Source organism: Dichomitus squalens (assembly GCF_000275845.1).
Source record: "Dichomitus squalens LYAD-421 SS1 unplaced genomic scaffold DICSQscaffold_3, whole genome shotgun sequence".
Lineage (NCBI taxonomy): Eukaryota > Fungi > Basidiomycota > Agaricomycetes > Polyporales > Polyporaceae > Dichomitus > Dichomitus squalens.
In genome coordinates this window covers 523,642-545,295 of record NW_006766885.1, presented here as the reverse complement: position 1 = coordinate 545,295, position 21,654 = coordinate 523,642, and the positions used below count along the sequence as shown (strand labels likewise).

Here is a 21,654-nt window from a genome sequence, read left to right as displayed (position 1 = left end):
GTCACGAGGGCCACCCCGCGGGGAAGGCGTCGCTGATTTCGGCCAGGGAGAGACACCGACGTCCCGGTCCCCCAGGTTCACAATTAATGGGCTTCTGCTACCCGCCCCCAGCTCTTTACGACTCTCTGCACCACCGTCAGGTTCACCATGTCTAGCGCAGAGGAATTCCGCAAGAGAACCCTCGCCAGGCTCGACAGCATCCGCTCTCACCTCCAGACCGTTCCGCGCACCTCCCGTCTCAAGGGCAAGGTCTGCATCATCACAGGGGTGGGCTCCCTCAAAGGCATTGGGTCCGTTATCTTCTTGTACACCTCTCTCACGGCCCCACAACTCACCATCGCTGCTACAGGCGTGCTACCGCATTGCTGTTCGCACACGAAGGTCGCCCACTCACATAACCTCCGTGCCTGTATCCTGCTCGAGCATTCTGACGTACTTCGCAGGCGCACGTCACCTCTACCTTGCCGACTACGACCCGACCAACCTCCCCGAACTCAAGTCCACTATTGGAAAGGCATACCCAGACGTCAAGGTCAGCCTCTTCAACCGAGAGCAGCTCACGTCCCATTCACCAAAGCCACGCTCAGGTCACCGTCCAGCAAGCGGACGCTGCTGACGAGGCTGCTGTAGCCGGCCTCTGCAAGCAAGCCCTCCATGACGAGGGGCGCCTTGATGTCTTCTTCGCGAACGTATGTGCCGTCCCACTCTACTGCTCCACCGCTGCTTACGTTACCCAAGGCCGGCATTGCTCCCTTTGCTCTAATTGAAGACCTTGAGGCGAAGCAATTCATAGAGACGATGCGCGTCAACTCACTATCGTGCGTATCAAAGCCACCATTCTCTTGAGGTCTTGTGTTGAGACGTGTCCAAGATGTCTGCTCGCCGTGAAGCATGCCTCGGCGGCGATGAAGCAAACCAACCCATCCCGCGGTAAAGAGTACAGCGGAGGAAGCATCATCCTCACCGCATCCGGTAAGCCATCCCCGCTGCGAGCTCAAAGTGGCGCAAGTCTCACAGGGCGTCTCCAAAGTCGCCGGACTGCGCTCAGGAGCTGGTTCGACCGATTGTGAGTGCGATCAAATCTTCTACGGGAATACGATGCTTATACCGCTTCAGATAGCGCAAGCAAGGCCGCGTAAGTATACCCCACTCGGTCCATGGCACATGCTCACAACACGACCTGCGAAAAGTGTGAACAGCATTGCCCAGACCGCGGTCTACCAGCTCCAGAGGACGGACATTCGTGTCAACACCATATGTCCCGGTCTCATCGAGACGGGCATGACTGTCGGAGTCTTTGAGCCTGCTCGCGCGAGAGGAAACGAAGGCAAGATTGGCCAGCTCAATCCTCTGGGCCGCTACGGCCTTCCTCAGGGTAGGGTGATTTCATCAATGTCATTGGTTACCAGTCGCTCAAGTTGCCTCGCATGCAGAGATCGCGTACGTTGCCTTGTTCCTTGCCTCTGACGAGTCAAGCTATGTGAACGGACAAGCGTGGGCCGTAGACGGGGGTCTATCAAGTTCCCACCCTGTGGTTCCCGGCAGATTCCACTGAGCATATCAGGAGACGGCGAAGTCTACTCCGAAGATGATGCGTTGAACTCTTACTCGTGTATAGGATCATGTAGTGTCAATACTGATTGAGGTTGTCACCTCCGAATGCGATTGCAGTTACTCCTGACTGTCAGTGTTAGATCGTGTGACATGCAGAGGGCCGGTGAAATGCATATGGACGTATTGTGTCTCAGTCCATTGAAGGTTCACATTCGCTAGATGAAGCTCTGGAAGCTGAAGGCTCGTCTGTTGTGGTGCTCGACCAAGGCTTTCTACGTGACGGTGTGGATGGAGACGGTTCGCGACAGGCCTGGATACTGTGTCTCTCGTGGCTGATGGTTATACGATCTTTCAAGTGAGCGTAGGTACGCTATCATTGGCGCTCCTTTCGTCAGGATCACAGTGCGGATAAAGTTTGCATGCAAACAGGGACATTCTCATGTAATACATATTCTAAGACGCTCGCCTCAGCTCAAGCCGCACTCAGGAACCTCTTTCAAGTTGCGCTCTAGCCCTAGACGCTGCGCACCATCAAGCATCCACGCCCTAGATGCACATCGGCGGCCCAAGACAGAGAGGCAAGTCAGGCCGAACCTCGCGATCCACGGATACCTGACCTGTATAGAAGATGTGCGTCCATCAACCTGAGTGCAACAAATTGTCAGGAAGCGGTCTTCTTGCTATTGGTGACGAGGGGTGAGAAACGAGCAGCTCACCTTCGAAGTTGCAACTGATGCGACGTAACCCAGTAAGCTTAACGGCACTGAGAAGAAGGCGCGTTACGAGAGGAGCAAGCGAAGAAGCGCTGCCTCGCTTCCTGCTATCACAACACAGTTGTTAACCCTGTGGAGAGCCCATGCCCTTTGGGGCACACGTATGAGTAGTCTGCGCCTCTGCGCTCGGCGTGATGGCTGGACCAGATACTTATTATTTACCGCCGTGAGACTCCACAATCTCTTCCCGTCTCGGCTCGGCTGGTCTCGTCTGATCCCGGCATTCTGTTATTGACGGCGAGCGTTCGACTGCCATTATATGCCGCGTCGGGCGGGCGACGTTCCTCGTGTATCTGTTCCAACGAGCCGATGGTTCTGCACGAGACCGTGTGGGCAGTTCCTGTTTGGGTGCGCCGCTAGCTGGTATTGCGCGGGCCTCTATGCCGGTGCGTTACCCTGTGTTACGGTGCCTAGCGAGCAGGAGAATGGCAGGTCAGTGGGTGAGCCTTTTCTATCGAATCGCTTCTGCTGTGGCACTGCAAGAACAGGACGTGCTCTCGGTTTATAGAGCATATCTTCTTCCTTCAGTGACAGATGCGATTGGGGCCAATTTGGGCTTGAAGATCCTTGACCCGTACTCGGTCAAGGGCTCTTCCATTCTCATGGTATGTAACCAGGGACTGGCTGAGTAGCTCAGACAGGCCTCTGAATACGGACCATGAGATGGAAGATCCCCAGACAGCTAATACCGGTATGGATCTCCTACCAGACCCTAAAGGGATATCCAACAAAACAACAACAGCGGTAGGACTAGGCGGTGGGACTAGCGCCATAGTCGGGAACGCCAAGTCCGTGAATATGACCAATGCATGTTGATGTATAGCGGCTGAAGAACTCAACAGACGTACCCGCCGATTCTGTCCTTCGAGCAGGACCCGCTGCATGGTCAAGCACGACCGCTTCTAGCGGGAAAACGGAGGTAATGTCGCTCGGTCCAATCCATGCTCGTCCAGCGGTCGAACAAGACAGCAGACGTGATTGAGGAGTTGCGGTTGCGTTGTTGTCGCTGGATGTATCGGAGAGAGGATGCTTGAGAGGGGGAAAGATGGTGCATTATCCTGTGTTACCCGAGGACTTTATACGCTCAAGCCGACTCGACATATTATCGATCAAAGGAGCCTGCCTGGCGGATCAGTTATTGCACAGGTGGGCCGTATAACAATTTGCTCTCCGATATTTGTTGATCGAAGCTCATACCCCTATGCCCATCACATCCTCGACCTAGTTGTTCATGTTCGCTCTGCGGACGCTCGCGATCGTCCGCCACAACCGATGGTCAGTGTGTACAAGCCGCACTGGGATTGCCACGGCTCATCCTGTCAGTGCCCATGCGGGAATACGCAGACTTCAATTTGAGGTCCGCAACTTCCGTTTCCGCGACTCATAGTCCGCCCGAGACACCCCCGCCGGCGCTCGGGCCTTTCTTCTGCTGTACCCTTAAACATTACACCCTATACCTACCCAAGCCTATCGGAGGAACGGGTACATTCTTTCCGTCTTCTGAGCGACAGGCTTCAATCTACCCGGCTTCGCATGACTAGCACAGGAAAGGAGGAGCAAGTATCGTCGTGTACAGTTCATAATGTCATCGCCCGATTCCCTCGTTGCTGCTGATCACCCATCTCTGTACCACCACGACCCATGTCTTCATTCTTCCTTCCCTCGTGCACAGTGAACTCTCGGCTCTTCCTTGGACAACCGTCGCGGAGCCAGGGAGGTCAATTTCGGCGCGAATGGCTCATGCTCGGCTCATCTGACCGTCATCCGGGAGGACAATCGAACTGCGTTGGTCTAAGGCAACCGGGAAGTCGCTCGACCGCAGACGTACGTCGAAATATCCTTCTCCGATCAGCAGAATCAGACTTGTCGCCCTCGTCCTCATCCTCGTTCTCTATCATATCTCCTCCCCTCCTAGCCTCGTGTTCCGTCATGTTAGCCGTTCATATTCCAATGGCTCCGTTCTCTTTCGGACCATGCACATGTATCAGGCTCACAAGCGGAGTTGTCGGGACCAGCGGGTAAATCCATTGCTGCGCCTGCTCGTTTTCCCTATTGTTTTCCATGCGTCTCTTCATGACGTACGCTCACTTGTGGTCAGCAGCAGGCAGCAATGTTGTTACCTCATGCAGGCGGGTAAATCAAAGGCCGGAGCGCTGTGGCCGGTCTCGTCTCGTATGAACCGTACAGGTGCGCCTGCTGGTCGTGTGCGATGACACATATTCTCGAACTGAATACGAGTATGTGCTCCACTCTAGTGTACTCGAGACTGGGCCGAGACGCTCGACTGACTCGCGTTGTGCCTTGGGGTGGGTTCGACCAGACACTGTCTTCAGTACACGAGACTGACAGGCTCTTCCATACAGGCTCAAGTCTCGCGTCGGTAGTCCTGCTTCCGAGCGACTTGTGCGTCTCCCTTGGGTGCCACCGGACGCCCATTGATTGACAGGACACGACGAGCATTGTCCGACATGCCCATGCACAGGGTTCAAGGTACTTCAGAGACCTTGCAGTACTGGGGGAGGCAAGGCAATTCTCCAGATGAACACGGCTGTCGGCATCGTCGTCGCAACAAACTCGATTTACGAGCAGAGCACACTGCTGGTGTTTCATCCTTTTTCTATGAATCAGCCTTCCCTGCTCGCCTCGCCTTCCTGCTTGTGTTTCCTCGACCAACATGCAGATCGACTTGGAGAGGATCAGTCCGAAGCAGAGCGCCGTTACCTACGCGGCTGGTTAGCCGCTTGCTCAAGCGGTTGACTTGCGATCGTTCGCATCCGTTTATACGGGCAGCTGATCAGTCAGCCGCGCGGCTCTCGGGAGCTAACGCAAGGACACAACATCCGTCGGAGCAGCAGGTTTATAGCATAGCGGTCCGAGGATCCTTTCATATCACGAGTGCTACTTCGTCCCGAGATGAGGCAGGGGAGTACGGGTTTCAACGTGTTTTCTCCGTGAGCTACGACGATCTCGTTAGCCACTGTCTCATCCTGCCTTAGCCAGTGGAGCCCGCTCCAGATGCTTCTGAGAGGTGCTGTTACAGGGTCGGTGCAAGGCCTCCGTGTCGGCATGATATCGAAACGTGCTTCTTATTGAACGCTGTTGCTTGCACTTCTACGTGCTGTCCGATTACAATTCCAAATCGAGCCAACCGACTTCCTAACTTCTCAAGCGAAGAAACCCTTACGATCTTCCTTACGCTGTCAAGTGCGTCGTCAGAACACCACATTGGCAAATTGGCACAATATTGACCGTACCATGCGAGTCCCATGACTCAGACCGAGGTACAGTCTGAACAGACGTTCGCAATCCTCGTCACCATGAAACGGGTAATCTGCACCAAGTCTGTATGCTGCTGCAAAACCCGAGGTTACCGCCAGCTCGTGCATGTTCAACACTGCAGGGTAGAGCTTTGTATATGAGCGTTTAAAATTGTCGCAAAGGCGCACATACCTGACCATGCTCCCGCGTAGCTGAAGATGGAGTGAGCTTCCGTGCCAGTCATATAGGATCGATACGTACTGCGTGTTCTGCTTCCCGTTGATGAACATCATCCACGGCACAACGGTAGCGTAATGCTGCCAGCGATGACTCTGCTGCTTCCACCACTTCTCACATATCCGCTTATCCTTGTCGATTTCATTAAACGTCCATAGGTCCTGGCTACCGTCCTTGTCGAGAAAGATCGTTTGGAAGACATGCTTCTCCAGCGGGGGTTCGGAGACTCCTTTCTCATCCTGTCCAGTCCTTACCGCTTCTCCTGCCTTCCTGGCCGTTTCATCGCGTGCCTTCTGTGCGTGGTCGGGTAAACCGCCATTATATTGCTGGTTCGCGGGATCGTCTGAGGGAATAGGCCCTGCCGGCTGCTCCCCACGGAACTGAGGTTGGTAGTGTGTCAGGTCGAAGCTCATCTCGATCTTGGAACGGTCCTGCGCATATTGCATGGTATAGTACAGCGGGCGGAAGCTTTTGGAAGCGAAATCGAAAGCCTCCTCCATTTCTTGTCTCTGTTGCGCATCGTCTTCCGAAGCCAACGGGGCGTTGAGCTTGGGATTGTACCGTATCTCGTAGTACTGGAGGATTCACTAGGGAATAAGGTTCACAGACTGATCATGAAAGACGCACCTTGTCCATGTAGTCGAGGTCGTTGTGCGTGATTGTCACATCGTAGAGGTATTTGACGCTACCAAGGATTCTCTTCTCCTTCCATGTCGCTTCTTTTCCGAGGAGTTTGAGCGCCGAGTCGGCGTCGATAGCTAGGATAAGCTCATCGAAAGCAGCGATCTGCGGCCCATTTCCGAAGTCGGCATCGGAAGCCTTGAATTCGATCTGCACCGGACCGGACTCCTTCGCGGTACGGGACACGACACGGAGCACCTCGCAATTGAATTTGAAGTGGACATTTCCGCGGGACTCGACGTCCTCTTTCCATGCCTGATAGGCATCATGAAGCTGGGTTGGTCCCAAGCGGTTAGCAGGTTAGCAGGGACGTTACAATGCCACATAATATCCACTTGCCTTGGGAAACGCCAACATAGTAGGTATGCTGGCCAATAGACTCTTGTCGTTATACTCAAACAGTTTCATACTCGGATCCATGAAAACGCGTTCCTTGGTTACGAACTCGGTCAAAGGGATGGTAGCCAGCGAATGATTGCACTTACCAATATAGCCGAGGAAATATACGGCGTCTGATTGCCGGTTCCGAAGAACAGAGCGACGAGTGGATAGACCATTCTCTCACCGAAGCCCGAGGAAAAACGAAAGATGCGCAGCATTGCATGAACGGGGATCATGGCGAATGCCACTTCGAAAGTCTTGATGACGGAAAGAGCCCGTCCAAACTTGGCTATGTCCTTCTTGTATTCTGCAACGAGCTTGGAGGGAAAGACGTTAGACCAGAAGTCCTCGCCTTTTCCAAAGCTGATTCTAAGTATTGTTTGAGCGCTGTGCACACGAGAGCATAGCATGATAAGCGTACTGCATGCCAACTTCTGTGGCCTCGAATCCCAGTATCTTGAACATGCGAAGCGTGTTGGCGAAGGCGGGACTGCAGCCCTGGACGCCGTCGTTGATGTAAGTAGCGCCGTATTTGGACGGGTCAATGTCGATGGAGGTCGCCATTCCTCCCGCAACTGATTGCTTGTCGAAGACGGTGACAGTGAACTTGTCTGGGTGCTTGCTAAAGGCGTAGGCTGCGGACATGCCGGACGCGCCGGCACCAACGATACAAATACGCTTAGGAGGAGAAGGGGACATGGTGGGAGTGGTCAAACGAGAGATGGTTGCGCTCGCCAAACATGTCGGGCACCTTTGTATGTTTGATTGTGACGGTGTGCTGGGCAGGTGCAGGAGGCCGCCATCGCCCGCCGCTCCCAATCGGGCCCTCATCCCGTCTACTACGGTCACGTGCACGTGTCATCTCGACCGCTACCAGCAGCGCTAACACCGCGGTCCGCCAATCGTGCCTGTATAACACTGACTTTCTTCAGAGCAAGCGTATGTGGATTCAGCGAGAAGATAAGTACACGCGAACATCCGTTCTCGTGCTTAGACGTCGCCTGTGTGCTTCTCCATCCACGCCCACAGCTTCTTCCCTAGCTGACCATCCTGCGTCTCTTCTCGTGCCGTCCCTCGTCGGGCCCACGGAACCAGATACTGAAGAGCATAAGGATCAGTTTTTTTCCTGCGTCACATACTCACAGATGGGGCTTACACCTCCACCCAATCCTAGGCCTTCTGGTGATGTACCAGCCCACAACTGAGTCAAAGCTCCCATCGATGCCGGATAGAGCAGTGGTGCCTATATTGTCGTTGCAGATAAGACAATAACTCAGAATGCGTCACCACATTGATGACTTACCGTCAGCACTTTCTCAACCGATGACACATGTCGTTGCAGATTTGTCTTCAAATTGCCTGGGTGCAACGAGACTGACACGATGCCCTGGTCTCCATACCTCCGCTGCAGCTCGTTCGAGAAGACTACTGTCGCCTTGGGCATCGCAGGTGCGTCGATCAGCCACATGTAGACCACAGATTGGCTTGCGCCGAACAGAGGGGACTTACGAACTTGCTTTGGAAGTGCAGCTTGTGCGTGCCGAGCTTCTTTCGTTTAGCACTCTCACGCAATGTATCGAAATCAATGCCGGAAACGAAAGCGTGGCCCACAGACGATGTGTTGATCACTCGCGCGTGTCCGTCGGGTGAATGCGACGCGCCAGAGAGCAGCACGGGGATCAACAGTTGCGTCAGATAAAAGTGGCCTGCGCCCGATATCAGCTACTCGTGACCGAACTATCATCCCACGCAGATGGATCACATACCGAGTACGTTCGTGCCGAATTGCAGGTCATAGCCGTCGGCAGTCAGTTGTTCCACAGGAGGGAACATGATCCCTCCACTGTTGAACAACACGTCGAGCTTGCTCTCCTTGCTACACTTTCGTCAGCGCGGCATCCGGCCCACGCGTAGTCATCTATGACTGACCTGAGGAACTCCCGCGCTGCAGCTTTCACCGACTGCAGATCCGCGAGATCCAATCTCAGAAAAATGGCTTCTCTGCCTGTCTCTCTGCAAAGCTCGGCAATCGCGGCCTGAGCCTTCGTCTCATTCCGCGCCGCCATGTAGACCTTGGCGCCATGAGAAAGCAATGCCTGACATATACATATGCTCAGTGTCTGGATAACAGTACGTCAGTTTCGCACACGTACCTTGACCGTCTCCTTCCCAATACCAGTGTTCCCACCCGTGACGATCATCACCTTGCCAGACAGGTTCGGCATATCGGAAACGCCCCACTTAGCCTTGGGGGGTATATGAGGGATAGTGCTGGCACACACATGAGCATACGCCATCGCTCTCCGCAGGCTAGGGGTAGAGTGAAGTGAGTAGCGGAGGAAGATCCAAGATGCGCCGGGGCAAAATGAGAGGGAAGACGCGATGTGGCTACACTCATTCGCACTTCGTGTTGAAGTATCAAGTGAGCGGCGTGGGTCGCAGGAACTCTTAGAGATGGGAGACTGCGGGAAGCGACGCGGCCAGAGAAGCCGATGACAGCCTGATTCATTTTATACGACTGTCTTCATGACCCCGGGCCAACCGACACCGCAAGCGCGTCCAAGAGGCCACGAACCAAGCCTACGGATCCTAGGCTGGAACCGGTCAGTATTCGCTCAGCCAGCAGGGTCAATCGTCGCCGGCACGCATGGTACCCGACAGACTGCTTGCGCTTAGATAGGCGGGGCAGGTGCCATGAGAATCGGTATGTCATTGCTGCGGCCGCGTGCCGGCTTAGTATGAGCGCGTAAAGGCCAGAGAGGTGATGGGTCTTGTTCTGACAGTACGCTACAACGAGGTTTAATTAACCATTCGAAGCGCATTTACGCGTCCATTCGCGGAGGACGTGGCGACAACGATTCAAATGCTCTGGAGCCCACGACAAGACGCGGTCGACCGCCTTCGGCGTCCTCTGGAAATCTTCCATTCCAGGTGTTTGACCGAAAGCTATCAAGACACAGAAACGCACGGACGTTGTGTTTTTATAACCTTGAAGAGGACATGCATCCCAGTCGAGACATGGAACCCTGACGTCCAGGGGTGGTGGGTCGAGTAGAGGACTGCTTGGCCGCTGGAAGACTGTAGGATGACAGATGTGATCAGTCGGTCATGTCCTGAGTCCGCCCGATCGGATAGGCATGATGTTCGGTGCCAGCGGACACAGAAAGGCTGAACGAGTAACGGAAGACGAGGTGGTGGTGAAGTGGTACGTAGAAATTGCTGCCCGGAGCGACGCGGAGTACCGATAGCGCTGAAAGGTCAACGATTTTGATGGATGATCTCCGGGAAACGGAGGATTGTCATTTCGAATTCCTCCTGTACCAACGCCTCCTCATCGTCAGGATATATCATTCTACTTGAACAGGACTATGTGCGTCTTTGTATCTTTGTAGTTATATTGGCCGAAGTATAGCCTACAACGTGCCTTCGGCAAGCCATATCGACTGACAAGCTGTCAGGCCGACTTCCGACATGCACCCTCGCTCAGTCCGGCTCCACGGGTAACTGTACAACATACGACATCCGATCGCGGGGCTCTCCAAACGCTCTCGTGTAGTGTAGTCTTCTGCTGCGCTTAGGCTAGGAATTCCGTGATCTTTTTCGTTATGAAGGCAACATCCGCAGCATTGGCGCCTCCGCCCGCTAGTTCAGAAGAATAATTCAGTTTGCGAGCCAGCGGTACAATGTGGCGTGAATGCGCGTTAGACTTACCCGCGTGTCCCCAAACACTATCGATAACCGCTAGCTCAGCATCTCTCAGCATGGACACTTCGTTCACGCTGTCTTCGGGCTTTAGACGCCGACGGAGTCCAAGGGTGGCAGCCCCAACATGCGTGTACATTTCAGATCAAAGTCATTGGGTCCGGACCGAGCAGAAACCAGCACGGAAAGTGGCACGTATGCCGGACATGCCACAGACGTCCACAAATAAACGTCAGATTCGAGCGCGCAGAGGAAAATCGGTAGATCACGTACACAAAAATAGAGATCCGTTTTGCAAGGCATAATCAGGGCCTTCGCTGTGATAGACCGTAATGCATTCGTGAAATCATCTCCGTTCCGGACTATGGAGATGTCTCCACGCTGCCATGTATCGAGGAGCGTGAGCATGTCGTTTGCGTCCCAATTAGCCACAAATCGCCCCTCCCATCCTTCCTTCAGAAAGGCTTCTAGCGTCGGATACCTACCGGGGGAGTGTTCAGCGATTGAAACTCGGCACGGCAATGGCAACCGGCGAACCGACTGCGCCTGACAAAATCACTCACAGGCCACCCATCTGGTACAGATGGTCACGGAACCACTGTCGCAATATGTCAGATGAGATGGAAGACGATATCGTGATGAACGGGGTAATTCTCACCGCCTGTCCATACGCCCAAGCGCTATACGCTCTGGCGAATGCCCGGACTCCGACCTCGGGCGGAGAAGTGTAGTGTCCATCGTGGAAGTCGCGCGATGCCTTCAGCGCGGCTTTAGGGCCTTCGAGGAAGCTGCTCAGACGTCACGATCGTAATTAATCAACGCTCCCGTTCGCAAGAAATGTCATAACGAGACAGCGATACCATTTGTTATGCGGGCTGGTCCGCGCCGAAGAACAGATAGCTGCAAACCGTTCCACGAAATCAGGGTAAATTGTCGCCCAGTGGTAAGCCTGCGAATATTGGATATATAGCTACACCAACTGACGTGGAACATCGACAGTAATGATGGCACCCACCTGTTGTCCACCCATCGAGAAACCTACGACACAGCGGACTTTCTTGACGCCAAGGTCCTGAAGGACAGCATATTGCGCACGTCTACCAGGTGATTGAGTTGGCCGCCACCGGGGGCACATACCCACACTCACATATTGTCCTCGTACGAGACCGCTGGAAAGTAGGGCCCATTGTAAGGCACGGGCTATGATATAATGTCGCGACTAAGTAGAGGGCTGTAGGACACCAGATCATGCACAGCGAGAATTCACCGTGTTAGAAGGCGACGACGACTGCCAATGCCCTCGACGTCAATTCAAATGTAATCAATAGTACACCAAACAGATATCGTACCTCGCCATTTGAGAATAACGCGAAAGTTACGACGAAGTACTTCCTCGTATCCAGTGCCTTTGAGTATCCTCAGTCATTATATTGTTCACGTGTCGGGCATGTCATGACAGCCCCACCTTATCCTCCCCGACCAGGTACAGCTGACCTAAACAACTACTGTGTAAGTACCGAGAAGCTGAAGGAATGTTGCACTCACTGCCTAGCCCAAGTTTGGCCCCATAGCACGTAGGGAACACGATGCACGGGTTTGACGGTTCTCCGTATGTCTGGTAAGCAGTCACCGCATCGGGTAAGACACCCCCTGCGACAGCGAAGCGACCATGGTGATAGTACTGAATCGTGTTACCCGCCATACGTCCTACAGATGCGAGAGTGCAGCGGGGCGAGGTGATAAAGGGAGGCAGAATATAGGAGAGGGTAAAGAGTGTAAGTACTGTTAACCAGGGGCACCCTTGGAGTCTCACGCTATGTCTGGATAGCTGATCGATCACCTGGTTCACCGCAGCTTCTTCTTCAGGCTGCGTGCGACGCTACCGCTGTGATGAGAGACCGCCTGCGATAGCATTTGTAGACCTGGGAACGTGTCTTGTGCTTGGAGAATGATTTGGAAGGAAGCATTCCCACCGCCGGCAGGGTCGTGCGAGAATACTGGCTGACCTTCGGCCAGCCCACCTCAGCTTGATTCAAGTATGGCAGACCGTTTGAAGAATACATTGTACCAAACGGAGCGTCCGTCCTGTGCGCATTTGGACTCCAAGCCATTGCGTGGAAGGTACACTACAGGTTTTTGTTGGCAGGGCGATAGTCTGCGCTGTACCCAATACAAGCAACCTGAGGGGTCAGGGTTTGATCGAGAGCACCTTGACCTCTGAATCCGCCATGAGTAAAATCTATCAACCGCTGGGATGGGGCGACGTACCGAATATCAAGGTTGAATTGGCAGGGATAGTCTTGTCGCCTTTCTTGCCATATGCCATAGCCGGCGGAATAGTCAATATCCTCTCACCGCCGACCTGCATTCCCGCAACGCCCACGTCCCAACCTGGTTGACCATGTCAGGGTGAGATACCCGCATCTTACCACCACTGAATAACGACGTACCCTTGATAACCTCGCCCCGGCCGAGACGGAATTTGAACTGAGACCTCAATCAGTTTCTGGTGCTAACAGTCGAAAAAAGTGTCTGTTCACTCACAGGTTCGCCTTTGGTGTTCTGGTCGAATACTTTGCCACTCTGCAACTTCCCGATGTACCGCAAGGACACGACGTTACCCGCCTTAGCCTTCGGGCCCGTGCCGACCTTACTGTCGACCACCTGCACACCGCCCTGGATGGTCTTGACCTCCCCAACCTTGTCTTTCTTCTTGTCGCCTTTCTCCTTCTTCTCCTTTTCGTCGGACTTTGTCTTCTCGTCCTCCTTCTTGTCAGACTTCTCGGGCGAAGGAGCAGCCACTGCCTCGCCGTTGGCGTTCTTGAGCTTCTTCTGCTTCTTCTTCTGCGCCTTGGAGGACTTTTCCGAGGGCTCCTCGGTTTCCATAGCGTCCGACTCACGCCGCCGCTTCTTGGACGCTGTAGATGGCTCCTCGTCGACGATCTCCTCGAACCGCCTGCGGATGGAGCTTAGCGACGTTCAGTGGCATCTGCGACTATACATACTCTGAGCCGTCAGTCGGAATGTCCAACTCATTCGGATCGACCTCCACGTCCGAGCTCACGTCGCGCAGGTCAAAGTCATCCTCGGACTCCTCATCGGAAAAGGGGTCCTGGTCCGGAGGGCGCTGGTCTGGAATTGCCGTTCAAAGCTGCGGATCTCATCATAGCCTAGTCAACTCAGAGGCGACTCACCGATATAGTTCCCCGTCAGGTGCACGGTGCTGCGACGCATGAGCTCGAGTGTATATGGACATCATCGGGCGCGCACTCACTTTTTGCCGACAAGCTCGATAATATATTCTGCATCCTCGGTGAGAACAACATCGACTGTCGCTTGCTCAATCTGGCAGGGTTCGTCAGAGAGGGGCCGCGAACGGAAGCAATCTACACACCTTGCCCAAGGTGAGGGAGCACAACACGGTGGTAGTCAACGGGTCACGGTCGTCAGGGCCCAGGGATTTGTCGTCGTCGCGGTCGTCGTCTTCGTCGTCGCTGTCACTAGGGACGCCGGGGGTGCGGTACACGAGCTTCACGGTAGTGCGGCTCTTCTCGTCCTTGATCTCGTCGCCGAGAGCGACGTTGGTGATCCTGAGGTCGGCAGGTGGGTTTATTACTATAGGATCACCGGGAGGAACCTCGAGACTCCTGAAGGTGTGAAAGAAGGCCCATGGGAGGACGGTTATACGCGTGAAACGAGTGAACAAACGAACCAGACGCCAACAGCGATGGCCATTTTGTGTGAATTAATGAGAGGGGAACAGTGTCGGACTGCAGCAAACCTTGAGAGGCGCCCAAGACGCGTCCAAAATTTGAGCCTAACGCCTGACCCCGGGCCGTGACTTCCGGGAGCGTCGCCGCTTGAATCCGCTCCTGTCCTCGGACTCGGAGACAGAGTGCATTGCTCGACCGCGACCAGACACCAGCGACCGATCCTATCATGGTGCGCGTCCTACCGACGACAATCTATACAACGAGAATGCTGATGCCCACGTCCTGCCGCCTTAGTCCAACGTCCTACGACCCTACCTCGCCGCCGTCCGGTCAACCCTCACCGCCGCGCTTACCCTCGAGGACTTCTCATCTCAAGTATGTGTCTTCTGTAACGATGTATATAGCGCGCTGTGTTGATGGTCCGCTAGGTCGTAGAACGTCACAACAAGCCAGAGGTCGAGGTCGCGTGCGTAGATATACATGACACTGATAGTAGTAGTATGCCTAACAGTGGCTGCCGGCAGTGTCTCGAAAGAAGTCCTCCTGAATCCCCTCACCATCTCACGAAATGAGAACGAACGTGTCCTCATAGAACCCTCTGTCAACTCTGTCCGGATAAGCATCAAGATCAAACAGGCGGACGAAATCGAACGGATCCTGTGCCACAAGTTCACCCGTTTCATGATGCAGCGAGCGGAGAGCTTCATCGTCCTCAGGAGGAAACCGGTCAAGGTTCGTGACGTCTTCACTGACATGCATGGCGTTCATAGACGTATGGCTCGCCTTTGCCCAGGGTTACGACATCTCGTTCTTGATCACAAACAACCACACGGATACCATGCTCAAGCACAAGATCGTCGATTTTATCATCCAGTTGCGTACCCCACTACTCGTCCACGTGGGATGCAATTGACTGTTATCCAGGTTCATGGAGGAGGTCGATAAGGAAATCAGCGAGATGAAGTTGAGCCTCAACGCTCGCGCGCGTGTCGTCGCCGAGTCGTACCTATCAGCGGTGAGTTCCGCCTGAATTTTATGCTTGGACCTTATCCTCATCGCGTCGCCTCAGTTCAACGTATAGGACCAGAAGACATTCATGGAATCGCTATTGAGCGGAACGAGTCGTCTGCATGGCCCAGGCGATCGACCCGGTAGTGGTGCGCAGCAGCAACAACGGCATAAGACGTCTACAGGGATCGTGTACAGTACGTTGTAGGGAAGGACAATCTATGTAACATCATAGGCTCTGGGTGGCTGACTCTCCCCACGTCTCGACACTCGAGAGCGGTCGCCGGTGGTGACCGACCCTTAGACAAGGCAAGCCTGGGTGTGATGCGTCCAAAACCCTAATTCCCACCTTGGGCTCTAGCTAATTATGAAGGGGGATCTCGCTATCAGAGAGCTGTCGGCCCTTGCAAGCGTGAACTGAGACTGTCCTGGTACGGATTATGCATGGACATACGGTAAGTAGGCCCACTTGGGCGGGACGGTGGGTGAACAGGCGCTCGAGTGGAATGACGTATAGACGCGGAGAGCACCCAGTACATACATAGCTCCGGTAGTCGTGTCTGCATCCGTTCTCTCCTCTCTCTTCCACCTCCCATGCCAATCAACGTCCGCCTGCTCGCCGTCGCGGCGACCACGTCCCTTGTTCTCTATGGGACTGTCTACTCTGTCGCATACAGCACATACCTCGACACCTCGAACCCGCTCATCACCGCACTCCCCCATCATCTCCACGAGACACATTACTTCGCGTCCAAGCACAACCCGCTCAATGTCTACTTCATAAAGAAGCTCTGGCTATGGACAAGTTCCGCCTTCCTCTTCCACTTCCTCACTAGCCCGGCGCCGGCGCGCAGTCTACGACGCGTCATTCAGTATGCCCTCGCGACCAGTCTCTGGCTCGCGTTCACCGCCTGGTTCTTCGGGCCCCCCGTCCTCGATCGTCTCATCGCTTCTACCGGCGGCGAGTGTGTCCTCCACCTCCCTTCAGGCGCTGCGGTTTCCGTTCCTCACGACTACTGCCACACAAAGTCCACCGTATCGCTAGCCACACATCCTCGTCTCTTTCCCGCCGCGATCCTGCTCCCGGACGGCGAGTGGACGGGGACGCCACGACTGCGCAAAGGCCATGACGTGTCCGGACACATCTTCCTGCTCACGCTCGCGGTCCTCTTCCTCGTGGATCAGCTGCGCTGGTCTTTCGCAAGTCTCCCTGGGACTCGCGCTTGGCCATCCTCGCACAGCGCGGCCGTCGCGTACACCAGCATAGTCGTCGCCGCATCACTGTTCTCCATCTACACCACGAGCGTGTACTTCCATACTCCATTGGAGAAGTTCACTGGCTATGGTGAGTCTGTGTATCACGATACGTATCAATCGCGTTGCTGACCGCTCCAAGTCCTTGGCCTGGCCAGCTTCGCCCTCACGCAACTGCCGTACGCTTCAAGTAATGAGCCCATATCAGCTGGAAAGACGACCTCATAGTATATTATCACTTCTGCCAATGCCTCGTTGTAGGTTAGGAATGCCTCACTGACACCTACGGTTCAAGTCGATGATTCCTTCCACACCGCCGACGCTGAACTCATTGACGGTGATTTCTAACTACTTAGATCACCGGGACATCAGGATTGACATATACTCCCTGCTGTAGCATACTGAGCTGTGACCCGCTGTAATACATTGATGCTTTGCAGAGTTCAGAGTACATCCGGACGTGCACGAGTATAGCATAATAATACATCCAGTTCCTGGGTTTCGACACCGATCTTGGTTCGCCTAGTTGTCCAACCACTCGAGGAAATCGGGCGTGAAGTACGTGAGGATGAGAGTGCAACCTGGACACGAATTAAACAAGACGCACGGCTTCCAGCTAAATGACTGATACGTACCTGCCCTGACGAAGCTCTCCGCGGTCTCGAACGCCATCGTCTTCAGGTCGTATACGCCAGCACGAGCTCCAGCGACGATCATAGCAAACTCGCCGCTTACTTGGTAGCAAGCGAGAGGGTGGTCGGAAGCGAGCTCCTTTGCGTCCTGGATGATATCCAAGTAGGGCAACGCGGGCTTCACCATGATGATGTCCGCGCCCTCGTTCACATCACGTTTCTACCACCCTAATCAATTCCACCATCAGAAAACAACGGGGCATAAGGGGGACTCACGATCGCGCGACGCGCGAGGCCCTTCGCAGTAGGCGGCAGCTGATAGCACTTCCTGTCCCCGAACGCGGGCGCGCTCCCGGCGGCGTCGCGGAACGGGCCGTAGAGCGAGCTCGCGAACTTCGCCGAGTACGCCATGAGCGTGACCTTGTTGCCGTAGCCGTGGTCGATGAGCGCACGCTTGATGGCCTTGATGCGGCCGTCCATCATGTCGCTCGGCGCGACGCAGTGCGCGCCCGCGCGCGCGTACGCCAGCGCGACCTCCGCGATGCGCGCCGCGGACGGCGGCTGGTCGAGGGTGCCATCGGGCCGGAAGAGCCCGCAGTGGCCGTGCGAGGTGTACTCGCAGAGGCACACGTCGCACGCGACGTACAGCTCGGGCCAGAGCGAGCGGATTTTGCGGATCGCGGAGATGACGGGGCCGTTCGGATCGTCGGCGGGGCTGCCGCGCTCGTCCTACGCGTGCGCAGCGCAGTGAGCGCGCTCTTATCAGTAGGGTATGGAGAGGGGGTGCGAGACGGACGCACCTTGTTGCAGTGGATCGGAACGCCGAAGAGGATGACGCTGCGCAGGCCCTTCTGCACGAGAGGCCCGAGGAACTCTTCGAGTTTATTGACGCCCCATCTGCATTGGCCAGGCAAGCTCGCGATTTCAACGCGCGCATCCGGCTCGTCGGTGATGAAGATGGGGTACATGAACATGTTTTTGGTCAGCGTGCGCTGAGCCTGCCACGAACGAGACAGAGGGTGCTGGTACCCGCCCTGGAGAACCGAACTGGCGCGCAGTCCGCTCAGCATATGCGCAGCACTAGAACAACGACAAGGCGACTGACGAGATGTCCATCGTTTCGACTTTGACTGGGGTCCAAGGAGCGGGATGGGTAGGGGGTTTCGAGGAGGCCACGATGTGAGCGCGCGAGAGGACACTATATGCGCTTTTAATGCTGGTGAGAGCGAGACGTGTCCAGGGGGATGGCGGTGAGAGGAGAGGACTTTTGACTCTGGCGAGAGCTGTCTGCGAACGAGCGACGCTGACTGGCGACGGGCATACTTTGCCACGCCTCCCGCTGTCCCTGCGCGCTTCGGCCCCGGGACTCTCAGCAGCCCTCAGCTCCGTCTCCCACCACCACCTCCTGCAGACGTGGCTTTCCCTCGTCCACAGTGTATCTTCCCATATACTGCATTATAACCCATGTACAAGCTTGCCTGTATCGGATTCAGCACTGTGTATCTCCAGATGCATCCTCATGCAAGGTCGGCGCTCCGAGCCCAAGACGGCTCGGACAGGCTCAGACGCAACGTGTCGTCCGTTGGCGAGTAACCTTCCATCTATTCAATCCTTTTTTACTGGAGATACTCCTGTCAGCCTTGAGCTACATGTGTCGCAACCCAGTATCAAGGCTAAGGGAGTACCGTTTGAATGTATCTCAGTGCAAGTACCGACCAGCGCGATCCTCCTTCATTTGACCCGGAAGCACTCCACTGCTGAGCGCTGAGCCCCAGTGAGAACGTGCGTGATTTCAGTCGATTTCAGCTGATTTGAACTGTATGTACTCGGGACCCCCGATTGAATACGAAACCTTAGACTATGCCCCGAACTTCTCTGTATTCCGCTGTAAACTCAGACAAGGACATACAAACCTCGTCGTATAGCGTCGATAGCGTCGGTTGCCAGTCGGTCGGGTTCGGGTGTGGTCGGATTCAGTTGGGGCAGGTCGTTTTGGTGCGAATCACACCATTGGATGATCCCGGCAACCACTCGTATTCATTTGGATACAATCGTAGGGCTACACGTTATAATACAGGTACACTCAGGCGTGACAGAATACACTTGATAACAGTCGGTTGCAGCGGGATGCCACCGGGTGCGTGCGATCACGGTCGGGCCCGTGCACGTTCGCAATGGGTGTGGCGTGGAGCTGTGCGCAGGGCGACGCTGGTTGCTGGCGACGATATGACCATGGTATTAGCGACTCGAATGTAAGATGTGAGTAGGAAACGTACGGTATGCTATGCTGCGAGTATGCGTGCGGCCTTCTGAGGGGGACATTGAGGTGAGTACATGGGCACCGGGCACCACTGATGAGCACGATATACCTTGCGCTGGTCCGGAGTCATCGCTTTATAATGGGCTTCGAATTCGGCCTCCGTGCCTGCATTCTTCACGAACCAGTTGCGTGCATAGGCCCACCTGCCCATGAGTGAGAGGGTTATTGGTCGGATTCATGTATACAGACGGCGTACTTACTTAGCTCCGCGCAAATCCGCGGGAGGAGGCCACTGAGGTGCCTTGCGTGGGGCCCGCGGTTTTTTCGAGGACGTCGACTTGGCTACTGCCTCGGGCGCGTGCGAGGACGTCATCGTAGTCCCGAGCGGCGGCTCCGTGGGTGTTCCGGCGGGACCTTGTGTGGTTGTCGCCGGTGCGACCGAGACTTCAGGGGGGGGGAGCGAGGACAGGGAGGGTAGGTTGAGCTGTAGCAAAGGGACCTGTAGTGTGGGAGACGCGGATGACTCCCCGTCGCCTACAGCCGGGGGTTCGCCTGTATGCGCATGGGTCAGGGTGGGGTCGAGGGGATCCACTGCAGGGAGAGTGGACGTGGAGGGAGAAGCGAGAGATGGGGATGGGTCACTGGTAGCTGGCCCGCTGGGAGCGGTGATTGAAGGTGTGGGGGCCATGAGATCGTGGACGCGCGGACTGAGTTGCAAAGCATTGCTACGTGGGCACACGGAAATGAGCTTCGGAAGACACCATGTGGGTGAGAGGACTCACGTATTTGTCGATATCTATCAGGCTCCCCATCATGAGATTTCGGAGGGTAAACGAGTATGAATGAAATCTACGTACCACAGAGAGCAGGCTGACTGATGCGCGTCCCTTGCCTTTGTCCGGTCGAGTGGGAGCTGCGAAGGAGCGTGAGATGATGAAGTTAGCAAGTGCACATCAGTCGTTCGAGTACAACGTAATTGGGGGATGGGACATACAAATGAGTTGCGGGTCGTTTTCTGCGTCCTTCCGTGGCTGCTTGGCAGGTCTTGGACGCACGAGGGTCGTGTCGGAGGGACGTTTGGGGGGGGGATCGATGGCAGGTGTCGATGGAGCCATGGCAGGGAGTAGGTCGGCAGCCTCCTCGTCGTCGTCGGATGCGCTCTTGATGGTGTAAGGCGCGTTGTTGATGTTGATGTTCTGAGGGTGTATATTGTCCCATTTGCGCGTGACCGACTCGTAGTAGGAGACCGTCATAAACAGTTGCCCCTTGGCGTTGTTGTGACAGAGCTGGAACAAAGGAAATTTTTTGCGAAGAGCGCTGTAAAACAATTCCTGTAACCAGAGGTCAGCGTCGCCCCATTTTCGTGGCATCTTATACTTGGTTGAGAAGGCGAGGTTGATCAACGTCCGTGCAAACTTGCGGGCGTCGTTGACGTAGTCGCCAGACGCTGGAGAGCCGTCGATATGCTCTAGATAGAGAGCGGTGTGATTTTCGCCCTGGGCCGACTTCTTCTTGCCTCGGATGGGTTCGTCGCCGATGCGGGTCGTTTTTTTGTTCTCGCGATTGTACTCGTGCCATTCTCTGATAGTGTAGAATTTGACCTGTTCAGTAGCGGTTAACATATAATCGAACACGAGCGTGAGAGGTATCACACCTTCTTGAAGTCCTGTCGGTGCCGTATGCAATCGAAACCAGGCTTTTCTTCCTCCCGGAGGGACTCTGTAGGTTTGACGCTCTCCATGACCACACGACTGAGTTCGCCTACCGTGTGCATGAGTACATTGCTAGATTAGCAGTGCGTTACATACCGCGACCATCCTCGGGTTCTCCGGACACCCTGAGGCGCTCCAATTCATGTCTGCGGGAGGTCCAGTGGTCAGTACATTACGCAACGACCATCTTGCATAACCGTGCGGAGATGCTGGAGGGGCGACTGTCTGATATATCAAGTAGGGCCAGTAGCGATGCCCCGCTGCGAGCGTGGATGCGAATCTGCTTCGAGTGGCTCGGGGGCTCACCTGAGGACGTCTACCACCGAGCGGAGTTCGCCGAATTGATGTCTATGCCGAAGACGTCAATTTGCGTCAGATCCTATTCGGTGACACCTGGAATGCAGATGTACCGCAAGTCGAGATTCTCTTGTTCAACTCGTTGTAGTCGAACCCCCATTTCGATGAATGGGACTGAAATGTGCGACGAGC

The 21,654-nt window shown here is 55.1% G+C and overlaps 8 protein-coding genes across 8 annotated transcripts; 3 read left to right on the top strand and 5 right to left on the bottom strand.

Moving 5' to 3' along the window:
• The first annotated feature begins 107 nt into the window (after positions 1 to 107).
• Positions 108 to 1,679, top strand: DICSQDRAFT_152443 (NAD(P)-binding protein). The gene is made up of 10 exons (XM_007361748.1): positions 108 to 290; positions 350 to 381; positions 444 to 532; positions 588 to 689; positions 739 to 818; positions 872 to 972; positions 1,031 to 1,066; positions 1,117 to 1,135; positions 1,191 to 1,375; positions 1,434 to 1,679. The coding sequence occupies exons 1-10, from the start codon at positions 148 to 150 to the stop codon at positions 1,553 to 1,555; spliced, it is 909 nt and encodes a 302-aa protein (XP_007361810.1). The 5' UTR covers positions 108 to 147; the 3' UTR covers positions 1,556 to 1,679.
• Positions 1,680 to 5,491: 3,812 nt separating this feature from the next.
• Positions 5,492 to 7,583, bottom strand: DICSQDRAFT_143856 (FAD/NAD(P)-binding domain-containing protein; the record flags this gene model as incomplete). Its single annotated transcript, XM_007361747.1, has 8 exons — positions 5,492 to 5,524; positions 5,582 to 5,721; positions 5,778 to 5,797; positions 5,847 to 6,397; positions 6,450 to 6,776; positions 6,843 to 6,935; positions 6,989 to 7,253; positions 7,306 to 7,583. The coding sequence occupies 8 exons, from the start codon at positions 7,581 to 7,583 to the stop codon at positions 5,492 to 5,494; spliced, it is 1,707 nt and encodes a 568-aa protein (XP_007361809.1).
• Positions 7,584 to 7,814: 231 nt separating this feature from the next.
• On the bottom strand, positions 7,815 to 9,990 carry DICSQDRAFT_79108 (NAD(P)-binding protein). Its single transcript, XM_007361746.1, has 7 exons — positions 9,038 to 9,990; positions 8,814 to 8,980; positions 8,651 to 8,760; positions 8,394 to 8,590; positions 8,188 to 8,319; positions 8,041 to 8,127; positions 7,815 to 7,982 (listed from the first exon to the last, which is right to left on the bottom strand). Exons 1-7 carry the CDS (start codon positions 9,179 to 9,181, stop codon positions 7,875 to 7,877), a joined length of 945 nt encoding a protein of 314 aa, XP_007361808.1. The 5' UTR covers positions 9,182 to 9,990; the 3' UTR covers positions 7,815 to 7,874.
• Positions 9,991 to 10,458: 468 nt separating this feature from the next.
• DICSQDRAFT_51835 (homoserine O-acetyltransferase) lies at positions 10,459 to 12,288 on the bottom strand (the record flags this gene model as incomplete). Its single annotated transcript, XM_007361745.1, has 12 exons — positions 10,459 to 10,526; positions 10,596 to 10,674; positions 10,860 to 11,067; positions 11,150 to 11,184; positions 11,245 to 11,363; positions 11,439 to 11,535; positions 11,602 to 11,683; positions 11,734 to 11,786; positions 11,854 to 11,874; positions 11,936 to 11,992; positions 12,052 to 12,080; positions 12,132 to 12,288. The coding sequence occupies 12 exons, from the start codon at positions 12,286 to 12,288 to the stop codon at positions 10,459 to 10,461; spliced, it is 1,005 nt and encodes a 334-aa protein (XP_007361807.1).
• A 286-nt stretch (positions 12,289 to 12,574) lies between these two features.
• DICSQDRAFT_132701 (uncharacterized protein) lies at positions 12,575 to 14,348 on the bottom strand. Its single transcript, XM_007361744.1, has 9 exons — positions 14,299 to 14,348; positions 13,981 to 14,233; positions 13,861 to 13,931; positions 13,781 to 13,809; positions 13,592 to 13,718; positions 13,131 to 13,542; positions 13,037 to 13,073; positions 12,855 to 12,977; positions 12,575 to 12,803 (listed from the first exon to the last, which is right to left on the bottom strand). Exons 1-9 carry the CDS (start codon positions 14,319 to 14,321, stop codon positions 12,775 to 12,777), a joined length of 1,104 nt encoding a protein of 367 aa, XP_007361806.1. The 5' UTR covers positions 14,322 to 14,348; the 3' UTR covers positions 12,575 to 12,774.
• A 153-nt stretch (positions 14,349 to 14,501) lies between these two features.
• DICSQDRAFT_79101 (actin-like protein ARPC3) lies at positions 14,502 to 15,564 on the top strand. Its single transcript, XM_007361743.1, has 7 exons — positions 14,502 to 14,528; positions 14,594 to 14,674; positions 14,728 to 14,765; positions 14,824 to 15,031; positions 15,093 to 15,172; positions 15,224 to 15,314; positions 15,369 to 15,564. The coding sequence occupies exons 1-7, from the start codon at positions 14,526 to 14,528 to the stop codon at positions 15,378 to 15,380; spliced, it is 513 nt and encodes a 170-aa protein (XP_007361805.1). The 5' UTR covers positions 14,502 to 14,525; the 3' UTR covers positions 15,381 to 15,564.
• A 337-nt stretch (positions 15,565 to 15,901) lies between these two features.
• Positions 15,902 to 16,789, top strand: DICSQDRAFT_50492 (uncharacterized protein; the record flags this gene model as incomplete). The annotated part of the gene is made up of 2 exons (XM_007361742.1): positions 15,902 to 16,652; positions 16,704 to 16,789. 2 exons carry the CDS (start codon positions 15,902 to 15,904, stop codon positions 16,787 to 16,789), a joined length of 837 nt encoding a protein of 278 aa, XP_007361804.1.
• A 294-nt stretch (positions 16,790 to 17,083) lies between these two features.
• DICSQDRAFT_51069 (tetrapyrrole biosynthesis porphobilinogen synthase) lies at positions 17,084 to 18,263 on the bottom strand (the record flags this gene model as incomplete). The annotated part of the gene is made up of 4 exons (XM_007361741.1): positions 17,084 to 17,142; positions 17,197 to 17,413; positions 17,470 to 17,922; positions 17,994 to 18,263. 4 exons carry the CDS (start codon positions 18,261 to 18,263, stop codon positions 17,084 to 17,086), a joined length of 999 nt encoding a protein of 332 aa, XP_007361803.1.
• Between the last annotated feature and the right edge of the window lie 3,391 nt (positions 18,264 to 21,654).